Genomic DNA, 22,706 nt, shown 5'->3' with positions numbered 1-22,706 from the left:
ACATAAAATTGCTTCAAATTTTTAGAAATTATCCTGATGGCATCAAATCACTATCCAGATAGTAAATTATTATCCAGATATCCGGATAATACGGATATCTGTTTCAGCCCTAATACAGAGATGTGTTGCAACAAGACTGTAACTGAAAAAATTATTTGCTAGGAACCAATTTACTCCCACCAAAAGGCCAGTGACTTCATCCTCTATAGACACTATATGTGACCAATCAAATCACTTCTGTTTAATATTGTACAAGAACTATAAGTACAACATAACTGTTCTGTAGTATATCCAGGGTAATTCTTGTTTACAAGCTTAGTATTGACACCATTCAGTCAGAATGTCAGATGTACAATGTACAAATGACCTTCTTTAGAAATGACAAAACCTTGTCGATAAAAAACCATTCTGTCATCTTTTACTTTGTTTTACTTAACTAGATATTACAGGGATATGGCCACAGTTTACATCATGTTAAAGGTCAAGAGATAACTACTACAAGACAAACTGTTTAAGTCGTAGATGGCCTATCTGTCACACATGAGTTTGTGGGTCCAATCCCGTTATTGGTATAATTTTTTTCATTGACATTAGGCAAAGCTCAACTTTTAGTTTATAGTAACTTGAAATCCAAAGCAAGTATCGACAATTGTAATGATATTATGCGCCCATCATCTGGCAACATGAGCAGGGGTGTATTAAAAGATTCAGTAAGTAGATCAAGTTATGACCTAGGCAGGGATTGAACCTATGTTTAAAGCAGGCATAAGTTTACAGCAGCCATTCATGTTCAGAGGCATAGCCAGGACGTGGGTCCCAGGACCGGACATCAATAATTGTACACTATAATATAATAAACAGTCAAGATACTCTAATAGAACAGTCACTCTAATAAAACAGTCACCATAATAGGGCAGTCAAATAAATATGAGCAATAGTAGCTAATAAACTGTTAAAATTAGCAATTTCAGAGGGTGTAGTGATTACTAGGTGGTATGCTAGCCAGAGGAAGCAATTCAAAACGAGATACTCTAATAGAGCAGTCACCCTAATAGAGCAGTCACCCTAATAGAGTATATTAATAGTTATACCATTGAAATCACTCTCAGATTCAATTTCAGAGGGTCTAATTTTCAAAAAGTTTCCAGCCCCAGACCCTCTAGGTTGGAATGCTAGTGTGCTTCACACACAACTTGCTTTAAATATATAGCTAGACCATTTATATGTTTCATTGTTACACACTTACACTATCCAGAACATCTACATCATACACATAACAGGTATCACACGTGGCTGCTACCCATGAGGCTTTGTACTATGTAATCTGACATGATGGGATTGTGTTCACCTTGCATTTCAACTGTTCCACTAATCTTGCTCATATCACTCTACTTAAAGGATGGTATAATGGTCAAGTACATTACCTTATATAGTTTACAACATTTAAGGATTGAACACTGGGGTCATATCAAAACATTTGTCAACTTTTACCATACATTATAAAAATCCGAAACGTAAAATATACACGAAAATGACACCGTCTATTAAATACGTTCTGCATACTTTAATTTACGAAGATATGGTATGGCTCATCAGAACCCTTGATCAATGGCGAATCGAGTGATATATAGGAGTTTGTGAAGTTACGAAGAGAAAAGGCAGGATAGAGCCTTGTATCGCCAAATTACGCATTCAGATATGTTTTAAAACAGTGGGGAAAACCCTGTTTTTTCATATGTTTTATAATGTAACTCGCTATAACAATTGGTTAGGCACTTACTTCGGGTGGATTCTTAATCAGCAAGTGTTGACACATAGAATGATACCAAGTTTAGCGAATTTGGTTGAGGGTATCAGGTAGCTTTTTGGAGGTTTCCCACCCAAGTAATTAAATTCTCCATTATAAATTGCATGGGGGCGCATACTATGTTGTAATCGATAGTAAATAAATGTTACTATGGTAATGCTAGAGCTTTACTTCAGGCGTAATCGTGTAGAACAATCCAAGGGCTTTAATTATTTGTATAATGTCCTGTAGAGACTATGGATACTAATGATTGCTTTTTTGTATTAAGTACAAAATGCATGTACTTTACATAGGGCAAGAAATGACGGCTGTCAACAAGGTTTTTCAACCAACTGGTTTGACTAAGCTAAGACTACCAAAGGAGTTGATTTTTAGCTGTTATGATACATAATTCATAAGAACTAATAGCATAATTTGATGTTATGTAAAAATTTATTTTGACCACTTCAGTTTACACTTCCCAATAGCAAGTTTTGATATGGTGTTAGCATAGACACATATATAGTGCTGATATGGTTCAGAGTTGGGGTAGTTACTTCAGAAAAGTAACTAGGTACTAGGCACTTTCACCTCATGCAACTTAGTTATAGTTACTTTATAAATGTAACTAAGTAATCTCATTACTAGTTACTTTCATAAATAAGTTACACTTATTTATTAACTTTTGTGACATGATTGTTTTGTCCAGAGAAGAGAACTATTATATGCACACTTTCTGAAAATAACAATTCTGTAGCCATTTCAGCTCAGTTATGTCTGTCACTCAAGCTGAATCATGAAGAACAGTACACTGGAAGTGTCTACTTAATGTGGCTGTACCACAAAAATTGAAGTACTCTTGCTTTTAAAAGCATTATTACCTATAGTTACAATGTAACTATAGTTACAATGTAACTATTGTAACTTAGTTACTTTTCAGGCAGTTGTAACTAGTTATAACTTTTTACAGTAGCTATACAAAACTAGTTACCCCCAACTCTGCCTGGGTTAAGGTATATGTGTAGGAGTTAACTTTTAATTCACTACATGTTTACAACTGAAAATGCATAGCATACAAAATAGACAACCCCTAATCTTTGTTTGCCAAATGGTAGCTATTGTGCCATGTACAATTTCAGTATACTAAAGCTGTGAAAAAGCATGTAGCTTCCAAAAAAGGCCAGAGCGAAAAAGTCACGAAATCAAAGGTGACAGCCAAGAAATGATGCAACGCTATCATCATGACATTATCATTGCAACCATTTCTTGGAAGGCCACCTTTGATTTTGCAACTTTTCCACCTGGCCTTTGTGGGGCCACACACTCTTTTTAATAGCTTGGCTGTTTTGGTATAGTTCTTTTTGTAAGTCAAAAAGTCAGCCTTGTCTGGTTTTGTCTTTTTTCTTACATGTAGGAATAAGATAAAAACTTTAATTTGTATGGTCCGTTTTAACTGTTAAGATGTTAATTGTAATTGTGTAATATTATTATTATGTAGCAAAAGCTCTAAAAGGGATGACTTGTTTCGTACTGAAGGGTGACTTGTAACATAGCTACACTCTCTAAAACGAAGACATATATAATGTAGCTAAACTGTATACAGGATGAGTTGTTTGTAGCCGAACTCTTTACAGAATGTAGTAGCTGAACGCTCTAATAGGGTGACTGCACTATTAGAGTATCTTGATCAATCATTGGGTACATGTAGTTGGTTTGCATTTTAACTCTTTTGAAAAGTTCTCCTACAATAATTGATCCACTCACATTACAATATTCAGCTGATCCTCTTCTACGGTTTTTCTGGTAGGAGTACCAACAATCAAAACTAGATCACATGCTTTTACATGTGGTTGGCATTATTGTTATAACTCCCATAATTATCAACTTGATTTCTTTCAAACTTACACTGCGATAATTCATGTACAATTTTCATGTTATTCCATCAGTCGTGACAACAAATTGCTGTTGCATATTTGAAAATTAACTCCCTTTTGTTCTTTATCTGATCTATACAACAATTAGGCTGTAAATGTGCTCCATTATGCTCTTATGTATTTCCCTCCAAATTTGAAGTACATTGAGTAAAGTACACACTAAATATGATGTTTCTACTAAAGTGTGTGAAAATAAAAAGAATAAGAGGATTAAGAAGAAAACTACAAAGAAAATAAGACAAACAGTTAAGGCATCTATTTCAGTGATGGCTGGATGGATTCAACTCAAATTTGGAATAGGTGCCTTAACTGAGGGAGTTTCCACAACAAATATGGTTAATTTCCATTTAGGCACTATTGAGCTACAGATGAAACGTTTTCTTGATTCCTGTAAAACAGCTTGCCTGCTATCCTTGGCTTGTACACTACACACTATCGTGCTATATGATAGGGTAAATGATGTACTATGTTTGTACCGTTGAGTTGGGTTTTTAAGCGCATGTGTGTATAATTTTCAGAGAAAACTTTCAGTAAAAATAATACTATCTGTTAGGTGCATATGCCTAACAGATGAATTTTGTAATAAGGGATTTTAAACCGTTGCCCCCAGCAACCTGAATTTTGTAGATGTGAATGTCAAAAGTAACCTTAAAAGGACAGCTTATATATGCCATGAGATATGACATTTTAAAGTTAGCAGTTTTCCCATACTTTATATTTGGGAGGGGGCAACAGTTGCCCCTTCTGGGTATGGGAAAACCACCAATTTCAAAATGTGATCTATATACTCTATCATTTTAAAATTTGGAGAGGTTAATTGTGAGATTCACACTTACAAATAATGTTAAATTGAGAAATGACATTAATTGAATTTGTTGTTTTCCCACACATTATTTATGTGATTGCCCAGAAGGGGCAACTGTTGCCCCCTCTCATAGATAATGTATGGAAAAATGACAAACTGTAAAATGTCATATCTTATGACCTATATATGACATTGGGTGACCTGCAGTTCGAATCCTGGGGTTGGAGGGATTTTTTTTATTACTTTGGCCCCTTTTCTGTTACACCTTATCAGTCAGTAAGTCAAGTCATTAGGTCTAAGTCCTTGAAATTAGGTTAGGTAATCCTAAGGCTGTAGCACATGTTGTGTGAGACCTTCAGTGCTGGTCACTGTAAAGCATTAATAATAATATGTTATCCTTTTAAAATTTGGAGATGTTACTATAGACATTTACCCCTACAAATATTGTAAAATTCAGGTTGCTAGGGGCAACTTTTGTTATTATGAAATTCATCCATTAATAATTATGGTGTGTTTAACACGGAATCACTACGTTGTAATAGAGTAGTTTGTGGTCGCCACACCAGTGTGTAAGGATATTTGACTCCATTTCTGAATGAATTCCTTCGTGATGAACAAGAATATTGCAATCTACTTAGAAGGCTAGTGTGCTGTATACAATGTGAAGGGAGACTTCAAGGGAGACGTAAGCACTGGAGGAGACATTAATTTTCCTCTATTTCCAGCTTTTCTTCCCGTTTGTAGCTTCGTCACGTGTAATTGTCGCATTGGGCCTTGTGCGTTTGTCAACTATGGTTAATATAGATATTATATTACTTAACAGACTGGGATTGGAAATAGAGTTTGCTTGTTGAAACATTCCGTGTTACCAGAAGTGTGGAAGTCAAGCTTCAGGAAGGCCTTGAATACATGACTATTTCATGTGCTGGTGAAAGGTGCATAATGGAAGGCAGTTGATTCCCGCGCCACATAAGCATTAAACGAGTTTCTGAAAATGTGAAGGTGTTGCCACCAACTGTGCATTCTATTAGGGTAGTGTGTGTTGTGTATTAGAGTAATTGACAGAGCTGTGGAAAGTCACTTCATTACACCTCTGAATGCTCAACGACTTTTGGAAAACTGGTCCTAGTAAATTCAACACTATCCATATTCATGCTTTTACCAATGATAGTTTTTTAGCACACACCACTATGCACACACCACTATGCACACACCACTATGCACACACCACTATGCACACACCACTATGCACACACCACTATGCACACACCACTATGCACACACCACTATGCACACACCACTATGCACACACCACTATGCACACACTTTGCAATTCGATTCCTACAATGGGAATCATAACACAATTATGGAGAGCAGTTTCTCCTAACAACTGCAGTCGCTATTATTATTATTATTATTATTATTATTATTATTATTATTATTATAATGCTTTACAGTGTACGATACAAATAGGGATATGATTACAAAGACGGAAATTAGTTAGGAATACACTGAAGGTCTACTAGCATAGCTAGTAGCCTAAAAAGTTTAAAACTAAAAGTAGGTGTAATTACAATTAATTATATAGGGGTGTGTGCGGTGTATGCATACATTTACAGCAAGGACATGAGTAATGATATGTACAAGGGTTAGAAGAATCAAAATTTTCTAAGAAGTGATTATAAAATATTGATTTTAGTTGACGTTTGAGAGAAGCAACTGAAGATTCAATGTTTAACGGGGGAAGAGAATTCCACAAACGAGGTAGTCTACAAAAATAAAAATGTCTGTCACGGTTGTTAAATTGTCTAACATGTTGTAATTTATTGTGGGTAGAAGATCTGGTTGAACTGCAGGAGAAAATCACAAAGTCAGTAATGTTGAAATTTGCAGTAGGATTCTTGAGACTTTTAATAAAAAATAAAATATCAGCTAGTTCATATCTCATCATCAATGGAAGTACATTTAAGGTAATTAAACGAGACTTATAATCAGAATCGTAATCATTTAGAATAAACTTTGTAGCGCGTCTTTGAACCCTTTCAAAGGAAGTAATATCTTTAGTTAACTGTGGTCTCCAGAGTTGTGAACAGTAGGTTAACTGAGAGCAAACAAGCGTCAAATATAGTTGTTTCTTAGTTGTAATGGAGTGAAAGGCACCAAATGTGCGCCTCAGGAGTCCTAACATCTTGTAGGCCTTAGCGACTATAGTATTGTGATGGTGAGTCCATGAAAGGTCTCTACTGATGTAAATACCTAGATCTTTCTGAGAAGTGACAATGTTTATGGATGAGCTGCTGGGGGATTCATAGGTGAATTCATGAACCAAATACGATGAGAATAATCGGAGTAAAAATGTTTTATCATAATTAATGAAAAGGTTCCAATGTGAGCTCCAGGTAATAAATGAGCAGAGGTCTTCTTGGAGGGATTTATTGTCCTGAAGAGAGTTAATAATTTTGGTAAGCTTGGCGTCGTCTGCAAATAAGAATAACTTTGAGAAAGATATATATTGAGATATGTCATTAATATAAGCAATGAAGAACAATGGTCCCAAAATGCTTCCCTGCGGTACCCCAGATGTGACAGGAAGGTAGCCAGATAAGTTGTTATTTATGGATACACATTGCTTCCTCCCAGTAAGATATTCCTCAATCCACTTCCAAATATTACCAGTAATTCCCAGACTATAAAGTTTAAAAAGCAGTTCTTTGTGTGGAACACTGTCGAACGCTTTACGGAAATCTAAATAAATGACATCAACACATGCTTTAGGAGTGGAGGTAATAAAATTGAGAAATAGCAGGAGTTGTTGAAGACAAGAACGGTTAGGAAGAAAGCCAAATTGAGCCGGAGAGATTGACGAAACAACAAAATCACTGATCTTATCATACACAAGTCGTTCTAGTACTTTGGACACACAACATAATAAGGAATCGGTCGGTAATTTCGGATACATTGTTTGTCGCCACTCTTGTAAGTAGGTACAATTTGATGTATTTTCCATTCTTGTGGAATACTGTGATTCCCCAAACTTTGGGTGAAAAGATGATGTAGAGGGATATACAATGAGTGAGCACATTCTCTGAGAATCTTTGGACCTATTCCATCAAAGCCTTTGGCTTTAGAGGGGTTTAAACCAGTTAATGATTGCAGCACATCTGTAGGTGAGATGGTAATATCACTGATACATGTTGCTGGATGAGTTAGGTCCTCATTTGGAGGAAGAATAAAATCTGACGTTGTATAAACTGAGAAGAAATATGAATTGAAGGCTTCTGCTTTTTCAGGGTCAGTTGCAACAGACAAATCTTTATGATACATTATAGTTGGAAGAGAAGAATGATTAAGTAAACTGTTCATATACTTATAAATTTTGCCATTCTTACAGCCTGCAAATTGTTGAACTAGCTTAAATTCATACTCTTGCTTAGCTGAAAGAAGTTTTTCTCTAAGGTGAGATTCATATAAAGTAAGTTTAGATTGGTTGGCGTCAGTAGGATGGGTTTTAACCCTTCTGCGTAAGGTTCGTGTACAGTTAGAGAGGTGTCTGGTTTCAGATGTGGACCACTTAGGATATTCCTTAGAACGAAGCTTGACCCTTGGAGTAGATAAATCAATAGCAGTTGTGATTGCAGCTTTGATATAAGTCCATATGAATTCAATATCATCAGTGCTAAGGCAGGGGTAAAAGTCACAACTCCATAAATAAGACCGAGCTTGGTCAAAGTCAGTTTTAGAATAGTCAAATATATAGGATGGATAGTTATCTTTAGGTGCTTCGGTGTCAATGCTAATAGCAAATGATATGAGAAAGTGATCACTAAGATCTGCCAACACGTGGTTTTCAACTGATAGGTGGTGTACAATATGAGGGGTATCAGTGAATACTAAGTCCAGGATATTACCTTTGTCGTGAGTAGGTACAGCAACAAGTTGGTCTAGATTATTGTCAAAAACAAATTCACAGAATGAAGATGATGTGCAAGTAGAAGCAGACAAAGTCTGCCAGTTGATGTCAGGTAAATTGAAGTCGCCAAGAAGGAATATTTTGCCATGGTCAATGAGAGAAGATAGATACACAAATAAATTGTCAAAGCATGTCTGAGAGGAGTCTGGGGGAATGTAAATAGAACAAAAAATGAATTCTGACTCCACTTCCACTGTTACAATTTCTAAGTCAGATGGAGACTGAAGGAGTTTAGATTGTAAGTGGTTTTCAATTGCCAATAGTGTGCCTCCTCCTCTAGTAACTCTGTCCTTGCGATAAATAATGTAATTAGTTGGTAAAATCTCATTATCTAGGATGTAGCTAGACAGCCAAGTTTCTGTGATAGCGATAATATTTGGGGACGACGAGTACACGAAAGACTGTAAAGCTCCAAGCTTGTTGACCAAGCTCCGAGCATTCGATAGACATATGTGCAGAGACTGAGTTGAAATGGTTGGTCAATTTGAGTTGCTGGCTTGGTGACCAGCTGTGGAAGTTTCCAAGGAGTCACCCTGTGATGGTAAGGCTGTGCTGATAGCAACAGGTAAGTCAGCAATTTGAAGAGAGTTGTTAGAAACTCTACCATGCAGACGCCCGTTAACAAATATACTGGAGTTACGAATTTTGATGACTTTCCGATCATGGCCAGACTGGATGAGCTTCCATCTTTCCTTCATCAGTAGTGACTCAGTAAAGCGTTCTTGTTGAGAGAGGTCTGGCTTTAAAATGACATTATTAGGAAGAGAGCCTCTTTGGGCCAACAGATTAGCAACATCAACAGTAGAGTTCATCTGGGCAATGATAGGTCGAGGACGACTTAAGTTGTTATGGTACTTGCCGAGTCTATGACAGTCACGTATTGCTGACTTATTGATGGATGAAACTTTTGCAAACATCAAGGAGATACTGTCTAAATCACTTTTAATGCGATCCAGACATGGCAGACCAGGTGAACACTCAGAAATACCATATACTACGACATTGAACTTTCTATTGTGTTGGATTGAGTCAGGGACTGAATCTGACTTGAATTTCACAGTTGGTTGAGAATATGGTAGACTTGCTTGTGCTGGCTGATTGGAACCTTTCAGATTAGCAAGTTCTTGGGTTAGATCTTTGATTGAGCTTCTGAGCTCAAGGATTTGATCAGCTTGGCTTTTCAAAACACAGAACACACACATAAACGGGTCGGAGCTGGTTAATGCAATGTCAAAGTGGATGTTGGACAGTCCAGCGCAGTGACGGTGAAGCCAGTTGTTACACCGACCCTCACATAAAATGGCCTCTTCCCCATCATGCGAATCAGATGGCTAAGTCTTGATTGAACACCTTAGTCCATCTCCATTAAATGCACACCAGATACACTTGAATCAAGATGATGATGACTTAATGCTACATCCTCTCCTTGCTAACACTCTTCTATATATACTTGCTGACACAAGCTTAATCCTATGCAACATTAAATGTAATACATGATTATCTACTGCATCACCCAAAACCAGCCTCAATTTTTCCTGACGACGATGAGGCAGTATTGGTTAGGTAAAACTAAGCCCAAACAAGCCTTCAGATCAACCTGAAACACTCTCAACTAGTTGCTACGGAATTTTTAAAAATAATTTATTTAATGGAATTTTCTACTGACTGAGTAAGTAAGGCCACACCAACTTAATTTCTGGTCACCCGCCCGTGTGGAAAACATGGAACCCCAGTTTATGAGGACTATTATTAATATTACGGGCGCTTAAGTGCACGTGACTCAGTAGAAACCAAGGACACAGATTTTTTAAACACTGCAGAAGATCGAGATACTCTAATAGAACAGTCTGGGATTCTAGCTAATACAACTATACCCTTAACTCTACCACAGTACTAAAATGTTTCTGACTAGTTTGTACTTGATTATATAGCTAGATACTTCTGTTACCAGTGACCAAAGTAGCTTCAGTATGTAGCATAATCTAATAGGTCATAGCCGGCTTTAACTTTCCTATAATGTGGTCCTCTAAAATGATTAGTCTAGTAACTCTTCTAGTGGAACTTCCTTACAGTATCACTAAACACTGGAAAGCCGGTAATATTTAAATTTGTTGAAATCGAGGTTGAAATCAAACTTCAAAATTTCCATGACTAAATAAATCCAATTGTATGGTCCTACATTGACAAGCCGTTAAGTTAAAACATCAACTCACACGTGATCACTAAAAAACACTAGCCTGGAGCAATCAATGACTCAAAACTTTGACAGTTATATAATTATTTTTCTTAAGGTTTACTGAATTGCTAGAAACACATAGTGGGCTAAGACTTCAGATTTGAATGATGTGCTTATATTTCATTGTGGATCATTTGAACCAACTTACTTTGCTGACATAGCTAATGAGACGTTTCACTTGGAAAGCAAATGTAACTATACCTGTGGAGACTGCTTAGCTATACATTATTGTGCTCAGTTGTTTTTAAGCAGCATATAGCTAGCCATCAACAATTTTCTTAGTGCATTTTTACAGGGAAAAAAAGCATTACTTATTCCATAAGAATATTGGTTAATAAACTAAATCAGCATGAATGAGTTATAGTGTGTCATCACAGTGGTGTAATGTATGAGTAAATAGTCCTGAAGTCCTGATCATCCGCTCGCCCGCATCCTTTTTAGGCTAGGCAGTGACACTAAGGTATGGTAAGGACATGATAGTGCCACAACAATGGCCAGACCGATGATCAGCACTTCAACATTTATAACAGTTAAACTACCGTATAGAGGAAACTTTGGTGGGGCTAAACTTTGGTGAATAGTAAGCTAAATTGCATTTGGATAAATAAACTTTGGTGAATTCAAGCTCAATCTATAGCTATAAAGATGCTAATGTCAGGCGCTATGAGTAATTGGCGGGTTAAACTTTGGAGAATTTGTAGTGAATTGCCAAATTCACCAAAGTTTTCCCCCGCCAAAGTTTCCCTCTCTATGGTATTCCTTGTCCTTTATTTATGCATATTCACAGCAGTACTGATGGTATACTGACCAGATAATCCACATTGTTACCTTTAAATCTACACCAGGTTGATTACAATGAATTTTGAACTAACAACTTAAGATGATGAAGTATTCTTTACCTCACATCCTTAAATATTAAAAACAAACTTGTTTCTCAAAGAACAGTCCATACACAAGGAAGATAAGATCGTTGGCATGAAACCAATGGATGGTCTGTTGTTCTTAATCTACTACAGATACCAACTCAAAATATAGCCTATCAGGTGCATTTTATCATAAGCAATCACCTTGGCAACTCAAAACAATCGCTTGTGTGATTAGCTTCATGCCCATTAGTGAAATAGGCAAAACGATACGACTGGCTAAAACTCACAAATTTGTTATCGTAACACCTCTAAAGTCACAGTACAACATCACTACTAAATGGCATAAAGCACTCTAGAATTTTTGCTACTTTCACTGAAAGAGAAAGGAAACAAAAATACTCAATTTTGAAATAGTTATTTAGGAACATTTTAGTAATGTTAGTTTGTAATTGCTGTGTATGTGTGTGTTTATTTGTTTGTTGTGTACAGGGTTGTGTACAGGGTTGTGTACAGGGTGTAGTTGAAGAACAGCTTTGGCTGATGCCGCCTCCCTGTTAAAATAGCAATTGAAAAAAAGGCACATTTTTTCAAAATGTGAATATGCAATTTTTCGTACAAAAACTAGACCAGTATGTACAACAGGTTATGATATGGCTAATCACATCAATAAATCATCGATTTTCAAGTTCTACAGCAACTTCTCAGCGTCCAAGCTAGCGCGGATAACAGAGATTGTTTCAAGAGTGCCTATGTCACAACTACAGTGTACATTGGGTCCGCGAAAACTGTTTCCAATCATGTATGTGCTTAACGAATAATATGCGCTTAATAAACACATGCGCTTAACAACCCGACTCTACGGTACTGCTAGTACAATTTCCTTAACTAATCCAGCATGCCCACATCATTTCACTGTACATAGTAACCTACACCATAACACAGCAATAGGACATTGTAAGGTTTTAGTCAACATTGAATCTAAAGTTGTCTTGCATTTAGGGAAAGTACCAATGGTAGTTTTAATAAAGAAATAATTGACCATATAAACACTGAACATGCTACTATATCATATGGCTTCACATGCAAAATGTGGTTTTCACTGATCTCTGCTTGCTTTCCATGCCTTTTCCATAATGACTTCAGAGCAAAAAATGGTGACCTCTATTTGGGGGACTCTAATGTTTTCAAGTACAGATGATATTGGGTGACAAATGAAGATCAATCGTTTGTGTAATTCAGGAAGAAGATATCGAGCTAAAACTAACAGGTATGGGTATAACACAGTGGAATAAAATCATTTACGTGGGTTTTGAAAATTTCGGCTGGTTTTGAAGGTTGAGTAGAAATAACATTCCTATATATACGTTGTAACCATACCTGGTAACTTGGCTTCAATATCACCTTTATTAAAAACTAAATGGTTCATGAAAAACTTGTCGTCATAGGATGCAATACTCAAAAATATAAGAGTACCCCAAATAGAAAACCGATGTGACATCATTATAGAAAAGGCTTATTTTGTATCAGATGTGTTTGGGATTACTGACCACATCATACAGTACAGTAGAGTAACTGTATATTAGGGATCATGGACCAGCCTCACAATACTGTCCTGGTGCCTGTCAATTCCTTCAGTATGATTGTAAAACACTTACAATAAGTTTATACGAATATCAAAAGAAACATTTATTTAGAGAATTTTTCTACTACCTCTTAGACTTATTTAAAGTGTAACTCGATAACGGCTGGGGCTACAGGCTTGATTTTTCACTCTTTGACATCACTTCAGCCTGATGGAGTGTGTTCAGATGAAAACATGAAGTTTAGTGCCATTGTGTATTTTGATGTGGAAGGTTCAATGGTTATTATAATAAGTAAACAAACAAGCACAAGAAATTTTAAGTTTAATTAGGGATCACAGAACAAGGGAGGTCACCTCCACCAGAAGATATATAGTGGAACCTCTCTATTACGAACATTTTGGGACCCAGAATTTTTGGCCACTTTTTGCTGTATATAGATAGGGTATTCACTCAAAATAGGAAGGTGCTTGGTTTTGTTATTTCTGGAGACAGTTTTCACACAGATTTACCTTTAAGATAAAGCAAACAAGTGCTAATTTGTTATTGGGTTGTTTGCAACATTTGATATCATCACAATTTTAACACATGTAAAATATCCAAAAAGTAGTCACGTGACCAAAATCCCTTCATATAGGAATTCCACTACAAAATAAGATGATGCCTCAACCTTTTGATTGTTTCTAATGATTTTCATGCAGACTGACCTTAAGATAAGCCAATATATTAATAAACTGTCTATTACGTTCAATATCAGTGCAGTTAACTGCAAATACCCCAAAAGTGGTCACGTACCCAAAAATCCCATTTACAGCTATACAGGATGTGCTGTAGCACTGCACAATCTCAAATTAGCTAAAGTACATTTTCACAAAAATGTATAAGATCTTATACGTTTTCAACCAGGGTAATCAATGACTGGAAGAGTTTATCAGATTATATTGTAAAGATCATCATTTAAGAAGCTTTTAGATAAGCTGATTATTAAATTCTAATTCTACAGGTGTAGGGGACCTCCCTTGTTTCACAACTTTTTCCCTATGATCCCTAATTGAATTTTTTCCTTGCACTTATAAGACCAAAGTTAGTGTTTTAGGCTGAGAAATTGCACAGTTCTACAAATTTTTGAAGTAGTTTCTCAGTTTTGGTTCTATGGTCTTCATACTTTGTCGTAATTGTTTAAATGAACTATCGAATTTTCTAAATTGAAAACAGTAATCTCCTTCGACTTGGTTTCCTGTAGTAGTTGGGTAATAACATTATCTACAAATCTGTTTCCATACTTTTAAAGATGATACTATTACAAGCCACTACAAGAATTTTTGGAGGAGAGTTTCGCTATTAGCTTTAGTGCAGAAATAGTGTTTGTAACCACTCCATAATTAGTACATGCTTTGGGGTATTTCATAAATTCATTGTCTAAACTACGTCTGAGATAATCATCAGGTTGAGAATTACGGTTTTATAAAATATACAGAAGCCATAGGAGGTAGTTGCCTGCCCTCCACTGAGTGTGTACTATACTGCAGTGACTGATTTGTAGTTTCTTGTTACCCACCACATCATTTTCCATCCTGCCATCTCTAAATTCATTACTGCTATAATTAATATCATTTCGTTGTGTAGACAAACTAACCATCATTTTCAGCTATGGAGAACATTTCTAGAGGCAGCTGGTCCCAACCACTGTGGGCCTGGTAGTGGCTGCTGAGTCATAGTACCATTAAAGTGTCTAGTTATGTGTTAAACTAGTTTAGCTTTGGGAGAAGATTGACTCCCTCGGGAGTACCATCAGTTTGACATGATGGACTGGAGGCTATTCTCTTGTCATTGGTTAGGAGAAAATGGATAAGGATCAACAATAGAAGATTCTCTGTTTTTCTATCCAACAACAAATAAATCAGCTAATGTATTCCTCTGCTTGCCTCTGCCAACATGACTATGTATTGGCAGGTCCCAAGTCAGTTATACCAGTACAACAGGATAATTTGTGTGTATAGCACAGAGCATGTCAAGGGAGATATAGTCATTTGGCTATTATATTATGAAAAGTTGCTGCTCAGATGATCTAATCTTCAAAAAAAAAAAAAAAAAAAAAAAAATGATGTGACACGTGGAATTGAATTTGTAATTATTCTAATAGAACAGTGTATGACACTATATGACATTATAAAGCTAAAATTTCCAATAGACCCTCAGAAAGAGCACACTACCTACAAATCCAGTAATTGTGCCAGTACTCCACAAATCTATACCAATACTTGAGCCAAAACTTTAGTTTTTAGTGTAGTGTATAGCTCATGCGCTATGAATGTAGCTACAATACCTCTGTGGCTTGTGCCTGCAGGCAGTATGAATTTTTTTTTCCCAACCTACCATCCAACCCATATTTTGTGTAGCAAGATCCAAGCAACAACTTTTGGCTTACCTTGGCTGCTTACATATTTCATTTTCCAATCATAATAACTCTTTTATCAACAGGTACATAGTATTATTATTAACAAGTGAGGATTCAGCAAGCACTCTTAAGTAATTTGTTTTAAGAAAAAAGGCTTGACCTTATCAACACCACTTTGACATTGCCGGTCAAGGTATTAGTTTGATCAAAGGGGCTGGGAACTTGACACTCTCTCCACACAAATTAACTTTCTTGATGTTATCTACAACTGAAACAATATTTTCTTTTAAATGTATGTGTTCAGAAGACATCATTTATCATGTGTTTGTTACCATAGCGATGGCATTCAGTGTTCAGATATGTGATGAACTACCAACTGGATCACATGATATGACACTGGATCATGTGATACACTTATAACATCATTACCGGATCATGTGATACATTTATGATGTAATATACAATAAAATATGATGACGTAATTATTAAATTATGATACAAATGTTACAGATATGATTGGTTGAATATTACCCGGTGATAACAATTGTTGATGTACCACCTCATCATTGTTCAATACTATATTATCAACCATTAGTTGTATTGTGTCATGTGATGTTATCCCTAGCCTCTTACTGATGTCATGACGTAGGCTAGCCAGTGTTAGTGGTGTACGAGTGAGCACAGTCTCCCTACCCTCCCCACTTGGGGGGACCACTGTCAGCTGCAGTGTAGATGAGAGGCTGACAAAACTAGTATCACTCTTTATCCTATCACCATTTACTGTTGGTGGTTGTTGGTGACTATCAGTAGGATACTCAAACCCACAATGTAATAATCCAGCTTGATAGCTCTCATCATTTCTCCACAACTGGGTGGCTCGTAACTGCTCCAGCTGATGTAATCGTTGGTTTGGTAACACCTCCCACATGATCAGATAATTGTCGTCATGGTTAATGCTGCTATTGTTAGGGATGTCACTAACATGACGACGCCGACACCGTCCACCACTGAGCATCACATGATCTGTCATGATACCAAAATGTGGAATGGAGATTAAGAACCGGACTGGAGTAATGTATGGCTGGAACAGAGATAGTAGTGATCCAGACTCCATGTCTAACAGTAAGATGTGTCCACTGACCACGCCCACCCACAGTACATCCATGACTGGCTGGAAGGCAGTTATAATGCTTCCTTGTTGGTCACACCCACGTGCCTTCAGGGTGTAATAAACATTGACATCTCCACGGTGATCCAGTCGGTTCATATCCCATGACGAGACAAGGAAGCCACCAAACTGTACACTCCGCACTCGGTCGTTTGATTTCACAAGAGAGCCTATCAGATCAGAGCTGTCAGGAAGCCCCTTGCGCCTGAGGCTAGTAATGGTTACCAGGGACAACGGCTCCAAGATGTGTATGACATCATGTGCTGCTACCCACACCCCTTCTGGTGTGACAACCATACCAGTAATACAATACTCTGAGATGTAGTGCAGTTTGGGTTTATCAGTGACTTGTAGTTCAGCTAATGTTATAGGTAACATGAAACAGTATCCTTCTATGGTGCCACAGTAGACATGTGTATTGGAACAGCTGATACATGACATACAAGTGTCCCTCATCTTGATAGCATGTACTAGTTGTTTAGAGTAAACACTAAACAAGTCAATAACTCCACTCTCTAATCCAGCCCATGATGGCACCCATACAAGATCACCACACTGGTAGATATGACGGACTTGATAATTATTGATCATGTGATGCAGTAGTGGCTGTTTCATCTCATTAGCTGGAAATATGCTGAGCCGTGCTCCATTGTCATCGTTACAACATGTCCACACTTCATAGTAACCGTCGCTGCTTTCTGATTGGTCAAATTGTACAGCACAGGCACAGCTGATTAGTCCATTACTAACTGACACTTCGTACATCACTAATTGATGTAATGGATTGTACAAGTGTGACATCACTTCCTGTAAGCTAATCTGCTGTTCCTGTATTAAGGGGTGTGGCTCAGTCTGCAAACACACCTTAGCTAACTGGTCCAGATAATAGTAACCAAATGGTGTACATGCCTTGTTGGTAGTTACACCATCTGGTGGCTGAAGGTAGATCAGTTGATACAGAAATCGTCCAATCATTGTTAACACACTGGTGACATCCATAGAGCTGTTGTCATGACGATGATCTGACAGTTCAGTAGAAATATGGTGAGGACGAAGATCAGACATGACTAGCTTGCAGTTGATTGGCTGGTCTAGTGACAATGAACAAACTAAAACGTTGCTAGGACACAGTTGAGCTAATTGTGATGATGGTCGGCATAGCAACAAGTTAACAAATGCTGAGATCACTTGTGCTGCCATACGATACACCAGCAGTCTCGGTAAACACTCGGTGATGAGTACTTCATTCAGTGTGCCTGTTGTGTAGTTCTCTAATACTAGCAAGGGTGATGGGCGTGGCTGCTTGCTTGCTGCTTCAGTCTTGGAGAATGGGTGTGGCTGCTGCTGTTGTGATTGCTTGGGTGGTAGTAAAGGTGAATGATATGATTGTGGTTGTGAAGGACAGGGCAGCACTCCCAGAAGATTTAACAAACAAGGATGTCTGATAATATCCAACAGATGGGCTTCTAATAGAAGCTGCCTCAGGCTACATGTGACATCACCATGATGATATGGCTTGAAGGCAGCTGGAACATCACGGAATTTCCCAATAAACATTTCATCAAATGAGCCAATCCTCTTACGATTTCTCTTCAACCGACACTCGCTTGAAGCCAACAAATATTTCTTGTCCAGTAGTAGATCAGGAACCAGATCTTGTAGTGACATTTTATGGTTTCTGTCACATGTGAACACTGCACTTGGATTTCCCCTTATGATGCAATCCATACAATCTTCAATGTGGAAATGGCTGAGAGGGTATTCCCCTATGTGCTGATGAAGGCATATATTACAAGGTGCCACACTCACACACTGTAACCCTGGATACCAGTCATCCATACATGACTGTAACACTGCAATCATGTGACACAAAAGCTGACGCCCCCTGTCATCATGGGATGTTGAAAATTGTAGAGACTGGTCATGTGCATTAATATAAAAGAATGCCCCATCATAATGATTCCAATAAAACATACCTGTTGCCCAGCAACCAAACTTTATGTCATCCTTATAAATGTTACATTCCAAATAATGCTCACCATTACTGAGACCTGCATGTTTATTTTTAGCATTTCTTTTAGCATTACTAGATCGTTGCTGTGGCAACATGACATGTGATGATACTACTAGACTCTTGCCTTTATCCTCCACTGCTTGTTCCCCTAATAACACTTGTAACTCAGGGATACTGTTTAACATTCTACTAATGAGGCGTCCGCACAGCCCATGGGGCAGGCCATGATCAAGCACCACAAACCTGCAGTAGCCTGGCTTCTCTTCTAACTGGCTGAGAATGTCGGTTGGCTCCACTGCAGGTAACTTGGATGGTACCATGATAAACTTGTTGGCCCGGTCTAGTGGCACAATCAGGTCTAGCCTGCTCAGCAGGTTCAGGTAGTAGGACATATTCTTATCACGGAACTCATCACCTTTAAACAGGATGGGCAGGTATTTTGTGTAGAGGATTCCCTTCTTAACAAACGGGTTACCCGAGTCGACGGTGATCATCTTATAGAGTAGCTGCACCATCCATGAAGGATTGACGAAGTAGCAATCACTGAGGCCATACCAACTGATGTTGCCATAGTGATATATTGAGCCAACCTCATGAAGGAACTGTGTAGCTTGTAACAGCTCTGTCTTGTCACACAAGTTGGGTAGTTTGGTGCATACCAAGTTGTAAACCTGTTCAGAATCCATCACAGTAACACTGTCATTAACAACCAGCAGTTGTTCCAACTGCTTGTAGCTTGATGGTATCCTAGCACCTATCCCAGTAGCACTGTTGACGTGGTAGCTGGAGGCAGCATTATAAATGATATCCCTCAACTGGTGAGCACTATTTGAAGACTTGCCTAAGGACACAGCAGTGGCATGCGTCACATTCAGGTTTGAATATTGCTCAATCAATTGCTGCACTGATCGGAGTAGACTGTTTACTGCAAGGGAGTTATCCTCGGACATGTGATCCAGATGTGTTGCCACAATCACCACACGACAGTTAGGTACACAAGCTGTTAACATATTCAACCATGGAGTAATACCCGCTATCCCATCTTCAGCATCAATCAGTCGCCACACAATAACATAGAGAGCCCTAGGAGTTAACAAGCACTCGTGAGCAGCATAACAATCCTGGTAGCCAGTTAGGTCCCACACACTGAAGTTGATAGTTGGTAATAATTTGTTTGGAGAATATCTCCACTTTGAGATGATGGCTCCAGCAACACCATTGGATCGTCCCTCACGCCCACTCAGTAAATTAATCAGTGTTGACTTGCCTGTGGCTGTGTTGCCCATGACAACCATTTTCATCTGATACTGGTCAGTATAGGACAGTAGTCGTCCCCTGAGGTAGGACAAGGAGCTAGTAGTTGAAGAGTGAGATGACTTTGGTGGGCTAACTAAGGCTGGGAGGTCATCCATCATTAACTTGGAGAGGTTCTTGAGCAGGCCTAGTTGTGGAGGGAGGGAAGAGAGGGTAGGATTATGACTGACATCAAGGGCGGTCAACTTGGGGAAGAACATCATACAAGAAGGTAGCTCTATTAACTGATTATGTGACAAGTGTAACTCGGTAAGTGACTCAGCTTGACAATCAGATGGTATTGTGGCTAGCTGGTTATGGCAGAAGTCTAGTGACACTAGTGAAGGGCTCCATATTCCTCCAGGGACAACAGTTAGTTGGTTATGACACAACACTAGTGTACACAAGCATGGTAATGTTAGTAGTTCACTGGGAATTTCCTTCAGTGAGTTATGTTGTAGATTAAGTAGTGTGCAATGTGTAAGGTGTTGACAGATTGCGGCAGGAAATTCCATCAACCTGTTCTTTGCTAGGTTAATCTTCTTTGCCCATGTGACTCTTCTAAACCATGTCTCTTCCAGCTGATACAATTTCAACCCAAACCAGAGCACAGAGCAAGCCATGTAGTCTACATCAGTTCTCAGTAATAGCTCGGTACGTACCATCGTTGAATTGTGTCGTCGAGCTAATTCAATTGCAAATACTAGCCTTACATCACCATTGACCACACAATTGCATACTTGCTGAGCGAGCCCTGCCCTCTGATGCTCCACCCCTCTCCATAAGTTCAGCAACATAGCTACATCATTTTCAATGGCAGCCTTTGCTGCTATGAGCACAGCTGTTGCCATGTAGTTCTCCAGTGTACAGCTCACTTGAATGGCTTCATCAATGTTTGTTGGTTCCCGTAGTAACAATTTAATAACATTCTGACAATTACTGGACCTCACAGCGGTGATCAGAGCACGTTCTATAGTCCCCTCTGTAAGTTGATCTTGTGGTAGCTTGAGTAACTCTTGACAATCTGATGAATCTGTCTTTACTGCCTCTATCAGAGCTACAAAGGAAACACATCAAGAGTCGTATACTGTCCCCTATATGACCTGTACAAACACTGGAATACATTGAACAAACATAATACTGGGAATTTCAGTTGAAAACAAGAAAAGAACTTCATCACGCAAACAGTATAATTTTGAACGGAACTGAAATTCCTGGTAACACTTCCGTGTGTTCTCCTTGACTTCATCAACAGTTCTTTATTGCCAGTAGATCAAATGTGAGGCATGTATGTATCACACAAATACTATGAGCTCTCCCTTATATGAACATCTACTATTTCCCATAGAGAGGCCTATCATAGTCCAAAGTATCCATATAAGGGATGGTCTGATTAAACACACAAGTCACTTAATAGGGCAATTCATAGGATGACAGCTTGATATGGTCCACCAGGAGTTATACACAATGAGTTATACACAGGTGTGGGGGTAAATAGCAGCTATAACTGGATAGTGCCACTGATGGCTCCCATCATGACCCAATCCAAACATGGCATTTTGATGATATGCATCATAAAAATATTTAACTTTAGCACACACCACCATCAACCACAAATTAATTTAAATAATTTTTAAAAAGTGTGTGCTGTAATTCCCTTTTATGTAATGAGGTCAATCACAACCAGTGAGACCAACCAATAATGTCCAGATTAAGAGATACTAAGTGTCTGTAACAGGTTCCAGTGTATAGCCATGGGACACACAACTACATGGCTAAATCCTCAACATGTATTATACACAAGTGGCTTCACATACAGTCCCCTGCACACACTAACCAGTAGAGTTCAGTAGTATTAGAATATTCTTTCTACTCTGTACTCCTGCGGTATGGATAGGGGTAGCACCAGATTGGTCCAGAGAGAACACGCTTGCTCCATGATCTAGTAATACTTGTATACACTGTGTCATCCCAGCTGATACTGCGACATGTAAAGGGGTCCCCCTTGCAGATGACATGCCACAGTTAGGATCACCTCCCTTTTGAAGCAACCATTGCAATAACTCATGATGACCCCCAGCAGCTGCTTCATGTAACATGGTACGCCCTTGAAGATCACGGCGTAGGAGTGGCTTAATATCTCCAGTGAAGGTGTCCAGTAAGTCTTGTAGCTTTTGTGCCTTACCACGGCGACACCAGCCTAGTAACCTCGTGAGGTCGGTATCATTTAGTTGGCTAACACTGTCCTCCATCTCTTAAACACTATCAACAAAACGACACCACGTATAACAGGGACACAATATTAAATACCCCCCACCTGCTGACTTGTCCCCATACATGCCATAGCTAATAATGTTATTAGTCGCTGTGCCGGGTATCTTTACCTGTACGTGCTCGTAGTGTTTCGTCGCGAGTTAATTTCATACAAACAAGTCGTTGTCTCGGTCGCTATAATAGGGTAATGGCGTTGTTATACGTTCTTTCCCAAGTTCCTCATTGCAACAGTTCAATATCAGAATAATTATGAGCAGTTGTAATTATAGTAATTTGATAAATCTAAACGCTTTAAATAAACTAGGAAATTAAATTATCAGTAGTCTCATCTGCCTCGCAATGAAATGGGGTATATAATTATACACGTCACACTATGTATTAT

The 22,706-nt window shown here is 38.3% G+C and overlaps 2 protein-coding genes across 7 annotated transcripts in view; one reads left to right on the top strand and one right to left on the bottom strand.

The window, feature by feature from the left end:
* Positions 1–16,119, top strand: part of LOC136237178 (5-formyltetrahydrofolate cyclo-ligase-like) — a 17,782-nt gene extending 1,663 nt beyond the window's left edge. Inside the window, exons 8-10 of one of the 5 annotated variants that reach the window (XM_066027498.1) lie at positions 15,913–15,988; positions 16,021–16,028; positions 16,086–16,119. In XM_066027498.1, the coding sequence (XP_065883570.1) occupies positions 15,913–15,988; positions 16,021–16,027 (83 nt within the window). In that variant the 3' untranslated portion in view covers position 16,028; positions 16,086–16,119. Of the gene's footprint in view, positions 1–162; positions 799–2,100; positions 2,257–15,912 lie in introns of those variants that run through there. The other 4 variants (XM_066027497.1, XM_066027496.1, XM_066027495.1 and 1 more) reach the window with 4 other exon arrangements.
* LOC136237164 (leucine-rich repeat serine/threonine-protein kinase 2-like) lies at positions 16,009–22,706 on the bottom strand. 2 transcript variants are annotated; one of them, XM_066027475.1, is made up of 3 exons: positions 22,368–22,706; positions 21,888–22,312; positions 16,009–21,107 (listed from the first exon to the last, which is right to left on the bottom strand). In XM_066027475.1, the coding sequence occupies exons 2-3, from the start codon at positions 22,300–22,302 to the stop codon at positions 16,066–16,068; spliced, it is 5,457 nt and encodes a 1,818-aa protein (XP_065883547.1). In that variant the 5' UTR covers positions 22,303–22,312; positions 22,368–22,706; the 3' UTR covers positions 16,009–16,065. The 2 variants fall into 2 exon arrangements, with proteins under 2 accessions (XP_065883547.1, XP_065883546.1); XM_066027474.1 differs by having other exon boundaries at positions 22,435–22,706.

This window comes from Dysidea avara, chromosome 10, assembly GCF_963678975.1.
Source record: "Dysidea avara chromosome 10, odDysAvar1.4, whole genome shotgun sequence".
Lineage (NCBI taxonomy): Eukaryota > Metazoa > Porifera > Demospongiae > Dictyoceratida > Dysideidae > Dysidea > Dysidea avara.
The sequence above is the reverse complement of the archived record's forward strand: the minus strand, read 5'-3'. Positions and strand labels throughout refer to the sequence as shown.